Source organism: Zonotrichia leucophrys, chromosome 3, assembly GCF_028769735.1.
Source record: "Zonotrichia leucophrys gambelii isolate GWCS_2022_RI chromosome 3, RI_Zleu_2.0, whole genome shotgun sequence".
Classification (NCBI taxonomy): domain Eukaryota; kingdom Metazoa; phylum Chordata; class Aves; order Passeriformes; family Passerellidae; genus Zonotrichia; species Zonotrichia leucophrys.
The window spans coordinates 81,055,530-81,067,663 of record NC_088172.1 but is presented as its reverse complement, the minus strand read 5'-3'; the positions used below and the strand labels follow the sequence as shown (position 1 = coordinate 81,067,663).

The window sequence follows — 12,134 nt, the reverse complement described above, 5'->3', positions numbered from 1 at the left end:
TCCTTATCTACCGTGGCAAGGAAAAGGCAGGTTCAGGGAAATGGGTGGGTGAGCGAGAGAAGCAAAAACTGTACCTAGAGAAGAAAGAAAATCTGACATTAAATGAGGCATGCACTCCTTATATATGCAGTTTTAGTGTGAAATTTAATCTCAAAATCCCAAAAGTGAGTTAAGGCATCAGCTTAGACACCGGTCAAACCAACAGCCACTCTCTGTTCCCTCAAAACACTGGCATGGGCCTGCTCCTTGTAGCCAAAGCATCTGTACCAGGGATGCCTGGGGAAGGACCCATCAGAGCTCAGTGCCACTGTGCAGACAGCAACAAAAAGAAGTTTCATCAGAAGTCAGTCTGGAAATCAAAGGGAGCAATTCTGAGCCAAAATGTCAGACTGGATCCATTAAAAAAAAGGTGATTGCTGTAGCTGGGCTGTGTTGTCATACATTGCTTACGTTTGTTTTAATTTTAAACTAAGTGTCAGTCCAAGGTTTGTTACACAAACATATGGCACTGGTATTACATTCTATCTTGTATTTATAGAAAGTGCTGTGGCGGCCCAGGCAGCGCAGAAATGCCATAATGTTAACAACATTTATTATTAGTATGACAAAAGAACAAAAATAAGCTGGTAGAAATCGTGACTTAAAAGTTTAAGGGACTGATTGGAATAGGGTGCCAAACTGTGGAGATATTAGCTAAAATTCTTCCAGTATTAATACTCACACAGGCCCCAGGCTGCCAAGTATTTAGTTATATAAATACAGCCTCGAAAAGGTAATTTGTTTAAAACCCGGGCCCTGAAAACTGATTAGCACATTTAATGCTAGCCCGATTAACACAGATATGCCCTCAGCTGGGTGATGGGAGCATTGAGGCAGAAGTCCGCATTCCTGTGAGTGAAGAGGAACAAAGCTTTTGGGACAAAGGGTAAACCTTAATTATGGCTTTTTATTACCCAAACTGCCATTTCCTCCATAGCCCAAACAAGGCAAGAAGGCTAATGGCACATTCACATAGCCCCATAAGCGATCTGATTGATAAATGCCACTGCTAGATTTTTCCACTCCAGCTGTTACACTAGAAGCAGCAGAGGTTTGATTCTCCATCCTCTTAAAAATAATAATAAAAAAAAAATTGAGGGAAAAAAAAAAAAAAGGAGAAGAAAAAAGGAAAGCAAAGCAGGATACAGTACAGCGCTGACATTCCCGAACCTTCTGGAAGCGTTTATTAACTTTGGCCAGGGACCAGCGAGGGCTGCAGGAGCGGCAGTGCAAACTGGTTAATCTGTAGCTAGACATATCTGTGATTGGGGGCGGTGGTGTTCAGCAAGAAACACTCCTGCTTGGCAGCCAGGGCACTTTGAAGGGTTACCGGGGTTGTTGATTTTTTTTTTTTTCCAAAAAATTTTATTGGGAGAACTACAAAACATTTACAGTACAAAGTTTACAGTCTCACATAATCTGTAGTGAACTGACTCCCGAAAAATATATTACAACTCAAGTTGACTTATCCTTTAGTTACATTCAAAACATACTTCTGTTAAAGTAGTCCAAAAGAGTACATAGTGCTCAATCTGTACCTATGTACAAACAAAACTAAGCTACTGCTCATTCATCCACCGTCCAGGAAACTTTTGGAAAACTCCCAACTTTCTACATAAGGAAAAAAAAAATTACAGGTTTTGGAATTGAATAAACAAGATATGTTCCTGTATTATAGAAAGTTTCAGATCCAAAGATGGCCTCTGTTCTTATAAAATAGAGTGGCGAAATTTTGCTGTACTTAAAACCCATCTCTACATTCAAATTATCTCAAGCATTAGGAAAAATACTTATTTGGTTGAGAGATATTTAAGGCAAGCGTGGACCCTCAAGAAGGCACTGTGAGACATAATACTGGGACCCCCAATTATTGCTACATACTTTGAGACTATATCACAGTGTGATTCGTGGAGTTAGGCAACAAAAATACTTTTTGGTTATTTTTAACAAGTCTGAATTAGATTTGCCACTTTGAAGTCTGATTGCTAAGTCAGTCTTTGTTTTCTTTTTTTTTTTTTTTTCTTTTCTCTCGTTTTTCAACTCGGACGGGCTACAACCATTTACATTCTAAAAAAAACCCATAGAAATTCCGCAAACTACTTCCACAGCATCGAGACCGATTTCTATAAAGAAACCATGCAATCTTTCAGATTTACGTAAACAAAGAAAGAAATTAATGAAATAAATATTACATACCATCTCTTAAATTAAGAATTTTACTCATTTACAATAAAATAACCAAGTGAAAGTTACAAAAAGGCATATATTACTGTGAAAAGAACACACTCCACATTTTGCCGATTAATAATGAAAATCATAATTTAACATAATAAAAGAATATATATCTATTGCTTTTCATCATACCCGATAAATACAGTATGAACAAATTACCAATGTATACTTTTCACAAGATAATAAATAAGTTAAATAGTTTCATATTGAGTTGTGTGCAGTGACTCATACATGCAATCAACTCAAACAGCTAAAAAAAATTTTAAAAAATCAGCAGTTATTCTCCAACAATTACAAACTAAACTCAGTTGAGTGCTTCCAAATAAAGCAACAACAAAAAATTGTTCTAAAAGCCAAACATCCACTAAGTGGTGGCAATGGAACCAATATTAAACTTTGGAATGAAGGTTTTAGCATTTGTTATAATAATAATATATAGATATATATAAAAAAGAAGGTTGTTATCAAGGCATATTCTTGGCAGGATGTTGGATTTTTCTTTTTTTTTTTTTTTCCTAAAAAAAAAGCTTATAGATTTAGTATGTTCTGTGTTTTTATTTGAACTGGATTGAAAGACAAACTAGTTTGTAACTTTTTTTCTGTGTGTCTGCAGGATTGGAGGAGCTGGGCTGGTGAACCGGCGCTCCCCGGATTGTTTGTTGCTTTCTGGTGTTGTCTTTTCTAATGCTGTTTTGTTTCTTTTTTTTTTTTTTCGAACACAGATGGAATGGCTGCTGCTGGTGCGTATCATAACTTGTCTCCAAAGAACAACAACAAAAAAACCCCGAAACAAAAATCCCCTTCTTCCAAGGTCTCTCTATAAAAATAGGTTTGTTCAGTTCGTGTCATTTGCCCTTTTGCAAAATGCTTTGTTTCTCGTTTTGTTCAGCTCTCGGTGTATAGATAGATAGATATATAAAATAAAACCAACCAAAAATAGAGAGGAAGGAGAGGTTTCGCTTTCTTCGTTCGGTAACTTACTTGCAGGGCCGCCGCGGGGCCCCCCGGCCGCCGCCCCGCGCTCCCTCAGTCGTCGGAGATGGAGAGGCGGCTGAAGATGGGCAGGCGGCGGCCCGAGTCCAGGCTGGGCGACTCGGAGCCGCTGAGGGAGCCGGAGCTGAGCGAGCCGCTCAGGTAACTCTCCCGGTCGGAGAGCGAGTCCGGCGGGCTGGGCGGCGCGTCGAAGACGGGCGACTCGGAGAGGCGGCGGAGGGGCTGGAAGCTGAAGGGCGGCGAGGCGGGGGGCGGCGGGCAGGCCCCGCCGGGCGGCGGCGGCTGCTGCTGGCAGCGGTAATAGGCGGCGGCGGCCGCGGCCGCGGCGGCGGCAGCGGCGAAGTTCTGGGTGTGCAGGGCGAGGGGGGCGATGAGGCTGCCCAGCTCCTGCCCCGAGAAGGCGAAAGCGTTGTTGGCGCAGGGCGGCGAGAGCAGCTCCTCGCAGTAGGAGGCGGAGGCGGGCGGCGGCGGCGTGCGCGAACCGCCGGGGCTCTCCAGCAGGGCGGCGTCCAGGCGGCCCCCGGGCGGCGGCGGCGGCGGGGCGGTGCCGTGGGGGTGCGGGGGGTGATGGTGGTGGTGGTGGGCGGAGAAGCCGGAGAAGCTCAGGCTGTGGTGCAGCTTGGGCCGCTCGCCGCCGCGCGGGTGCCCGAAGCCGCCGCCGCCCAGCGGGTGCTCGCGGGGGGCGAAGGCGCGGAGGTCGCCGGTGCTGCCGGCGGGGTGCGGGGCCGCGTGGTGCGGGTGGTGGTGCGGCCCGGCCGCGGCGGCGGGCGGGGGGGCGGCCGTGCCCCCGCCGGGCGCCGGGCGGCGCTCGTCGGCGTTGTGGATGAAGTGGCAGCGCGGGCCGTAGGGGCAGAAACCGATGGTGTGGAAGGTGCGGCAGAGCTCGGTCTTGTACTTGGGGTGGCGGGTGAGGCTGCGCAGCTCGTGGAAGCCGTGAGCGAACTGGCACTTCTCGCCGTACTTGCAGGCGCCGCTCTCCTCGAAGGGGCGGCACAGCTCCGTCTTGTAGCGCGTCGAGTTGATGGGGGCCCCGCCGCCGCCGCCGGAGCCGCTCCCCTTGCCGGCCGCCTGCTGCTGCTGCTGAAGCTGCTGCATGAGGTGCTGGCTGCGCTCGCCGTTCTCGCTGAAGGAGCGGTCCCGGAACTTGTTCTCCTTGTTGAGCAGGGCCGTGGGGCTGCTGCTGCCGCCGCCTCCGCCGGAGCCCGTCTCCTTCAGATTGCCGAACGAGGAGGAGGAGGAGGATGACGACGAGGACGAGGATGTGGAAGAAGAGCTGGAGCCGGTAGGGCTGGGGAACTTGGAGCCGCCGGCCAGCGCCGTCAGGTTGCTGGTCGAGTGCCGCCGCAGGAAGCCCGGCGCGAAGCTGGAGCTGGGAGGGGTCACCGGGGTCCCCACGGCTTTCTTGTCCAGCATGCTGCTGAGGTTGGTCAGGGACTTCTCCGTCTGCCGGGGCGGGGAGAGGGGAGGGGGTGGGGGAGACAGCGGGAGAGAGAGAGGGTATTGCGGGTGACCGCCTGCCCACGGCCACGGCTCCCCACCGCCGCGGGAGTCGAGGCGGGGGTCGCGCCGCCCCGCAAAGCGGGTCTGCCGGTAGCGCCGGCGGACAGCACAGCGCCGGGGAGAAGCTCCCGCGCCAGCTCTGCTGCATTTGCAACTTTTTTCAAAAGTTCCTCCTAGCAGCGCAACATGCGGGCAGGGGCTGCAGGGCGGCCCGGCTCCCCCGCGGCTGCAGGAGCAGCCCGCCCCGAACGCGGCCGCCGGGAGGCCATGGGGCGGCATTCCCGGGGCTCGCAGCCTTGCGTCAGCCGCTGTCCCCGGCCGGCTGTCAGACCGTGACCCGCCCGCAGAGCCCGGCCCGGCACGGGCCTCCCGCCCCGCCGCGCTGCCCCGGTAGCCCGGAGCGCCGCTCTGCACATGGCGGCAGCGGCAGACCGCGTCCCGCCCAGCCAAACGCGCTCGTCCCTACCTTGCACAAGAAGTCAATGTCGTAGAAGGCAGATAAAAGTGTCGTCGACATTTCTAGATCCTGTAATGGTCGGATATACAGGAAGGACCGAAAGATCCCGCTCTCCTCGGAGGGTTTGGAAAAGCCACGACTAAATAGGAGAGGGCCGTCTGCTTGAGATCCGAAACGGTCCCGACTCCTTCCCGGCGGGACGGCGGGTGCCGGGCCGAGGCGGCGACGGCGGCTGCACAGCAGCGGGCGAACTGCGGGAACTCAGCGGCTCCCCGCGCCGCTCCCATATAAACGCGGCCGCCGATGGTCGCGGGGGCGGTGCCGCGCTCCGCCCGCCCCGCTCCAGCCCGCCGGGCCCGCCCCGCTCCACCCCGCCGCCGGGCCGCCCCGAGTCTCACAGAGGGCGCTGGCAGCGGCGGCGGGGCAAGTTCGTGGGGAGCGCCTGTGCTGCAGTGCGCCCGCAGCGCGGGCGGGACGAGGCGGGGGGAGCGGGGAACCAGCCGAGGCAGCGCTCACGGCGCCCTACGGGCTCGGCCCTTCGGAGCTCCCCGCTTCTCCCCGACGCCCCCGCTGCCCGCGCACGGCGGCCGCGTCCCCGGCGGGGTGGCGGCTCCGCCGAGGGCAGGACGCGCGGGGCCGCGGGAGAGGCGCGGCAGTGCCGGGACACTTCTTCCCCGCGCCCCGCCGAAAATAAACTTTTGCCACGTAATTGCTTGAAACAAAGGTCGGGACCGCGCTGCTCCGGTGCAGCTGGCGGGACGGGGCCGGGAGCGGGTTGCGCTCCCCGCCGCTTCTTCCCTCTTTTCAGGGACCTCGGGTTTGGCGCTTACTTTCTTTCAGAAGTTTGGGAGAGGTTGGCGGCCAGGCGCGGAGGCGAGGTGGCATTATCCTCCCAGCGGCCTGATAAACTACCCCCACCTAACCCTGTCTGCATCTCCTTCCCGCGCCCCGCAGCCCTCCCACGTCTCTCTTCCACGTTCGGCCCCTTCCTTCCTCATCCCCGCCAAGGTCCTGTGAGACCCATCCGAGTCCCGCGGCCGCCGCCCCAGGTGCCCGCCCCCGCCGGTGCCCGCGGCGAGGCGCCCTCCCGGGGCCGAGCCGGCCGCCGGCCAAGGCGGGCCGGGAGCCGCCGTGCAAAACACCCCCGCCCCCCCCGCGCCGATAAGGCCGCGCAAACACGACGTGGGAACGGCGGCGGCGGCTCCCCTGCACCCCCGTCCCCTCCCGCGTTTGCTCGGCCCCGGGACAAATGGGAAGGAGAACAGAGGCGGACGGACGGACGGACGTGTAAAGTTTTATGGCCGCTAAAGCCAGCAGAGGCGTTTGATCCTCTTTAGCTTCCGAGCCGGGATGGCAGTCCCGCGCACTCCAAGGGACCAAACCCGACCACGTCAGCAGGAGCGCGGCGCTGTGCAAACACATTTGCAGAGGAAAGGAACCTCGGGCTGGGGGCGGGGGTGTCACCAGAGCCCCTCGCCACGGGTTTGGCACTCGACCCCCGCTGCCCAGGGTCTCACGCGTTCCTCTGCTTCCTCCCCTCGTCCTGCACCTCGCACGCCGCTGCGGGAGGGAGGCTGCGGCGGGACCCCGCACCGCCCGGGAGCCGTCACCCACGGCCGGCCGAGCCCGGAAACCGGGATCGAAATCTCCCGGGAAAGACGAGGAGCTGGGCGGTGGAAAGCCCAGACCTCGCTCCCTCCCGCGTCCCGGCAGTCCCCTGGGGCCCGTCCCCCGCTCGGCGAGCGCTGCTGGGCCCGGCCGGGCCGGCTCCTGGCCCCGCTGCCGGCCCCTCCCGCTGCCCGCCGGCCGGCGGGGACGTGCCGCCCCCCAGCGGCCGCCGGCTCCTCCGCCCCGCGGTGCCGGGACACGTCCCACGTTCCTGCTCCCTCCCCTCCTCCCGCCCTGCCGGGGCCACGGCTCCCGTCCCGGCGACAGGCGCTGCCCCGCACACGGGGAACGCGGGGCTGCTGCCATAACGCGTATCGCTTCTCACAGCCTTCTTCGGGCCCGGTCGGAGTCGCCTCCGCACTGACCCGAGTTCAAACTCTTCCTCCTCCCACACAACTCTGCGATGGAAACATCACCTCGGAGCTGATCCTGCCCGCCAGACAACCGAGTGAACAGTTTACTGTGACAATCATGCACGGATCAATGTGTCAACGCCATTGGGAGGAATACTTTGATAAACTGACTTTGATCAAACACACTGCCGATAAGGGCTCTGGAATCAGGTTTTGCTCCCTCTCTCCTGCAATCGCTCCTCGGGGTCTAAAGGTTCTTCATTCAGTAGTTACACAGTAACCCATCATCAGCACCGTATGGTGAAATGTATGTGCACTGATATAATTCTTATTTGCTTTCTTATAAACTCAAGCGGGATGACAGAGGTTCCAGTTGCGTCTTAAAACCACAATAAGGAAGACCAAGTTTTGGAGCTGTTTGGTAACTGATTAACCAAGTCCTCAAGGCTTCACAGAGTTTTACAGTCACTGTGGGTCTATAACTGTGCTGTCACCTGGCTGCATTTATCGATTTGCCAGTATCAAATATATCTGTATATGCATTTTAAATTTTACCCAATTAAAAAAGAAGCCCAATGCTACTAGATAGTCTTAGGTTACCCACTGACATGAGCAAGGTCTCAGAACTTTACAGTGATTTTGATACATACAAAGTTCTTTTTGTCTCCTACTACAGAAGCTGTTGCCACACTAGTTCAGAAATGATGGAAAGATGTGGCAGAATCAGCTGCTGTTAATTAATTGTACAGGTCTTGACTATTTTTTTAACAGTGGCTTCCAGACACAATCTGGGCTATTCTTTCCCCAGGAGCTCAAACCAGATGCATACAAATTAATTTTTAGCCTAACTCACAGCATGGCTTGTTAAGTTGGATAGTGAGCATTCTGTGAAAGATCATTTCAGATTCCAGCATTTCTCTTTTGCCTATTGAAGCCTCAAGTTTCACCATAAATTACTTCTTACATAAGTAACACTGAATCCTGGAAACTTGGAGCAAATACTACACTTTTATTCCTAAATTCTGTTTGTTGGGGTTTTTTAAAGTGGTGACTCTGCAGTGTTCAGATGTCCACTAGACCCAACTCGGCAGCTTAGCTCTACTTAGAGCAGAGTATCTAAAGTCAAGAGAGCAGCGATCGGCTGTGGGGCACCGCAGCACTGCGAGCAGCGCCCCTCAAGCTTCATCCTGTCCGGGCCGAGCCCGATCCCGATGCCGGCACTCCCGGATCCCGATCCCGTATACCGGCGGGAGCGCGGGCCCGGCCCGTGCGCGGCGGTGCTGCGGCGCCACCTGGCGGCCGCGTGGCGCACCGACCGAGCTGCTGTGGCGGGCCCGGCCGCGGGCCGAGCGCTGGGGCAGTACCTGGGCGGCACCGAGATCTGGGGTTAAACTGCGCTCATCACCATCAGCTGAAAGGCTGAAAGCAACCAGGCGTTCATCGGACATGTTCTTCTTCCAAGAACACCGAAATGACGGCGTACAGGGCCGCACATCCGTGCTGTGGCAGGCCCAGCCACACGTCCGGTCACAGCCCTTGGCTATGGGAAGGTAATGCAATCTTTTCACATCACTGTTTATTTATTTTTGATGTCTCATTTTCATATCAAAACCCACTTCCAGTTCAGAGAAAGAAACTATTCGATGCACAACAAGATTTTTTGTGCTTTAGACACAGCAAGGCCCTGGAGCACTCAGAACAGTCCCTACAGCTGCCCCAGCTGGTGGAGCATCTCCAGCATCTCCCAGAAGCAAGGGCAGCAGCACAGAAACACCTCTGGAACCCTTCCCTGCTCCTCGGCAGGACTTGCTTTCCAGGCCTGCTTGCAGAGCAAGGTGTTTGAAGGGAAGATGGAACTGTTTCATTTGCAATGGAACAGCTGCTTCGTTTGAACACAGCAAGTCTTCATTTCAGAGCCATTTTATGAAAGTAGTTATTTGATTTAAAGGAGAAAAGAGGCATGCAGAAATCTAACTAGTGCTGTTTCAATGTGCAAAACAAGGTTACTACCAAAGTGAAAATCCTTGTCTTCCTCCAGAGGAAAATGCAGTAAAATTTAAAATATACTCTAAAAATTGCCATAAACAAAGAAGTCACGGTTTGTTTTTCTATTAGAAACACTTAAAGGTTTTTAAAAAGCATATTAATTTCACAAGTCACAAGCTACATCTTGAAATGAGACCAAAAAAATAAACCTTTTCTTGGTATTAAAATACAGGAGGTAAAAATGTGGAACAAAACATAACAGAACTACAGGTGGCCGGCACCTGGATGAATGGAAAATATTAAGTTTAGCTGCTTTACTTCCTACAGTAGCTGTAATAAACAATGCTCAGCTGAATGAAATTAACAAATGCATTTAAAAGGAAAAGTCTTCCACTGCATGTCCCATTAAAAAAAAATCAATGCACAATTAATCAATACAAAAAATGTAGTTCTAGCCTGAATACTGAAGGTACTGCAGGTTTCCTGAAGTCATCACAGCAATCCCTGATTCCTTGAACATTGCTGGAATACAGTCTCCCTGCCCATCCAGTAATGTGTGCAGCTCCCTGAGGATGAAGTTTTAGTAATTTACTTTTCCAGATTTTCATTTTTGCAAGCGTCATCAGGCTTCAGCAGATTTAATATTTTAAGACAGACTGATATTCTCTCCCTTTGAATAGCCAATCTTGTGAATTCTGGAGTTCTGGAGAACTCTGGAACTGGAGGTAGGGCTCCAAGAAGGTGTTCAATGCGCTGGGCTTGGTCCAGTGCTATTCCTGATAGATGATTAAGCTCCCCATGATCTGGTAAGGTGAGGTGAGTCACTGATACAAGATGTAGAAGGTGCTTACTCAGTTGTCTCACATGAGTCAGCTTCTCTGCCCAAAAATTCACTTCTCCTTTATCAAACAGGGAATCATCTTCTTCCTTAACAAAAAGAAAATCAACTGTGATTAGAAAATGACTCGTGGTTTGATAACAACAAGAAAATCATAAAAGATATGGAAAAGGATATATATAGAAATGATGACTGAGGCTGTCATAGAACAGCTTTCTATATTAAAAAACAAGGTAAACATTCATATGCCTTTTCTTAAAGGTGTGGGAAAACACAGTAAAAAGGTTCCTACTTTACCCAAAAATTTTACCTTCAAAGATGAGGCAGTTATGGCACAAGTCTTGGGAAACAGTGGAAGTAAATAGCAGCCCTAATCCTTCACATGTGCTTGCCTTCCCCTATGAAACAGTATTATATTTCACAAAGACCTCTGTAAGCAGTATGGTGATTTGCTATATCATGGAGCTTTTTGACTGGATTAAATTAAAATTGCATCAGTCAGTCAAACATCAGAAATGCACACCTAAACTACAGACTTGAGAAAGCATTCATTATATATTTCATGGGTCATATTAATTGCCAACAAACTTCTAAAAGATGTAGCTGCTCCTGCTGGTTTACCTGCCAGCATTATTTTGACTTTTCCAGTCTTTTCAAGACAAAAAGAGCACAGTGTATTTATACAGTAACACCTTTCACAGAACCAGTGTGGCAAAGCTTTACAGAAACAATCCTGAAGTCAATGACTGATGTAGGCAAGACTGTTTCATGTGTGGTGCAGAACCAGTCACATGGATGGTGGCATAAAGTTACCAAATATTTAAATGCCATCTCTGGGAAAGCCAGCATTGGTAGAACACTGTTCTTGAAAACCCATATGTGCCTGGCATCCCCAACAACAGTTTAAATTCAAGGGAAACCATCATCTGCAATAATACTGAATGTAATTACATCACAGCCTCAGAATGTTTCAGTCAACAATGCCTTGTGAAGTAACTTGATTTATTTCAATGTTTGCTTATTGATCTCTTTAATTTTATGCTGGTATTACCAGGAAACAGACATTAAACTCTTTTCATTCTAAATAATATCCATGTGAATTCTTTAAAAGACTGCAAATCAGTTAGTACTGCAGTAGCAATTATCAGGTTTCATCAGATGAGACATTTCATTCTATTCCTACCACAAGACTGCAGAACTGTAGTGCTTCTAACATGCTATAGCAACTGCTTGTTAAAATTACCAGGGCAGAAGTGTCCCCATCTCTTTGCAGGTCAGTGTCTCCCAAAAGCCACTCCAGCAGGACTGGGACACCGGCATGGATCTCCCCCCACCGCTGGAGCAGCTCACACACTATGCCAAAGGCTAAATCCAGGGCCATTGGAGCATTCACTATCCTAAAGGCAAACTCTGTGGAGAGAAAATATGTGTAAGAATATAGAGCAAGACCGCAAACATTTTCAAATAAAATCACCACAAAAATGATTTCTTGAAAACAGATGCTGAACTTACACAAACTCGTGCAGAATGATAAATTATACGGCAAATAAATTAGATGGGTGTTTACTTCTGTGCCCCTTGGGGCCTTCACTCAATTCCAGAATAATACATGAAGCAACTCAAAATGCTGATGCTTAATTTTTTTTCCCTCCTGCCCATGTAGTGACATTTATTAATCTGGGTTTAAATATACAGATATGTCTCTTAGAAACATCTCCACACAGTCCTGTCACTATTACATGGTGACCATTTTTGCCAAGCAACAGCTATGCCTTGGATCTCATGTAAGGTTTTCACTGGAACTCAAAACCTACAACACATGATATGTTTTTAAAGGGCTGGGATATAAAATGAGTAATTATGCAGTGTGTAATCTCTTTATATATAATAAGATATACATATACACACACACACATGTAAGAGAGATCAGGCATGAAGACAGGCTTAGAAAAGATGTCTGAGAAGGGAAAAGCAGACACTGTTTATGACCCCATCACAGAGCTATATTTATACAGGTTTTGGCATCATGCCAGAGCTGTACACAAAGCTATCATCCACACTGCATTTC

General features: G+C 50.8%; 2 protein-coding genes across 2 annotated transcripts in view; both read right to left on the bottom strand.

Annotated features, from left to right (window-relative positions):
- Positions 1-3,152: 3,152 nt before the first annotated feature.
- Positions 3,153-5,487, bottom strand: ZFP36L2 (ZFP36 ring finger protein like 2). Its single transcript, XM_064708990.1, has 2 exons — positions 5,231-5,487; positions 3,153-4,707 (listed from the first exon to the last, which is right to left on the bottom strand). The coding sequence occupies exons 1-2, from the start codon at positions 5,279-5,281 to the stop codon at positions 3,298-3,300; spliced, it is 1,461 nt and encodes a 486-aa protein (XP_064565060.1). The 5' UTR covers positions 5,282-5,487; the 3' UTR covers positions 3,153-3,297.
- A 3,897-nt stretch (positions 5,488-9,384) lies between these two features.
- Positions 9,385-12,134, bottom strand: part of THADA (THADA armadillo repeat containing) — a 151,844-nt gene continuing 149,094 nt past the window's right edge. Inside the window, exons 37-38 of the mRNA XM_064708992.1 lie at positions 11,310-11,476; positions 9,385-10,155 (exon numbers count right to left, since the gene is read on the bottom strand). Of these exons, the coding sequence (XP_064565062.1) occupies positions 9,817-10,155; positions 11,310-11,476 (506 nt within the window). The 3' untranslated portion in view covers positions 9,385-9,816. The remainder of the gene's footprint in view (positions 10,156-11,309; positions 11,477-12,134) is intronic.

Excerpts from the sequence above, each read along its gene's own strand:
- ZFP36L2 (XM_064708990.1), bottom strand. The coding sequence starts at position 5,281 with ATGTCGACGACACTTTTATCTGCCTTCTACGACATTGACTTCTTGTGC. Across the intron at positions 4,708-5,230 it reads ACATTGACTTCTTGTGCAAG|ACGGAGAAGTCCCTGACCAA; the intron begins GTAGGGACGAGC and ends CCGCCCCGGCAG.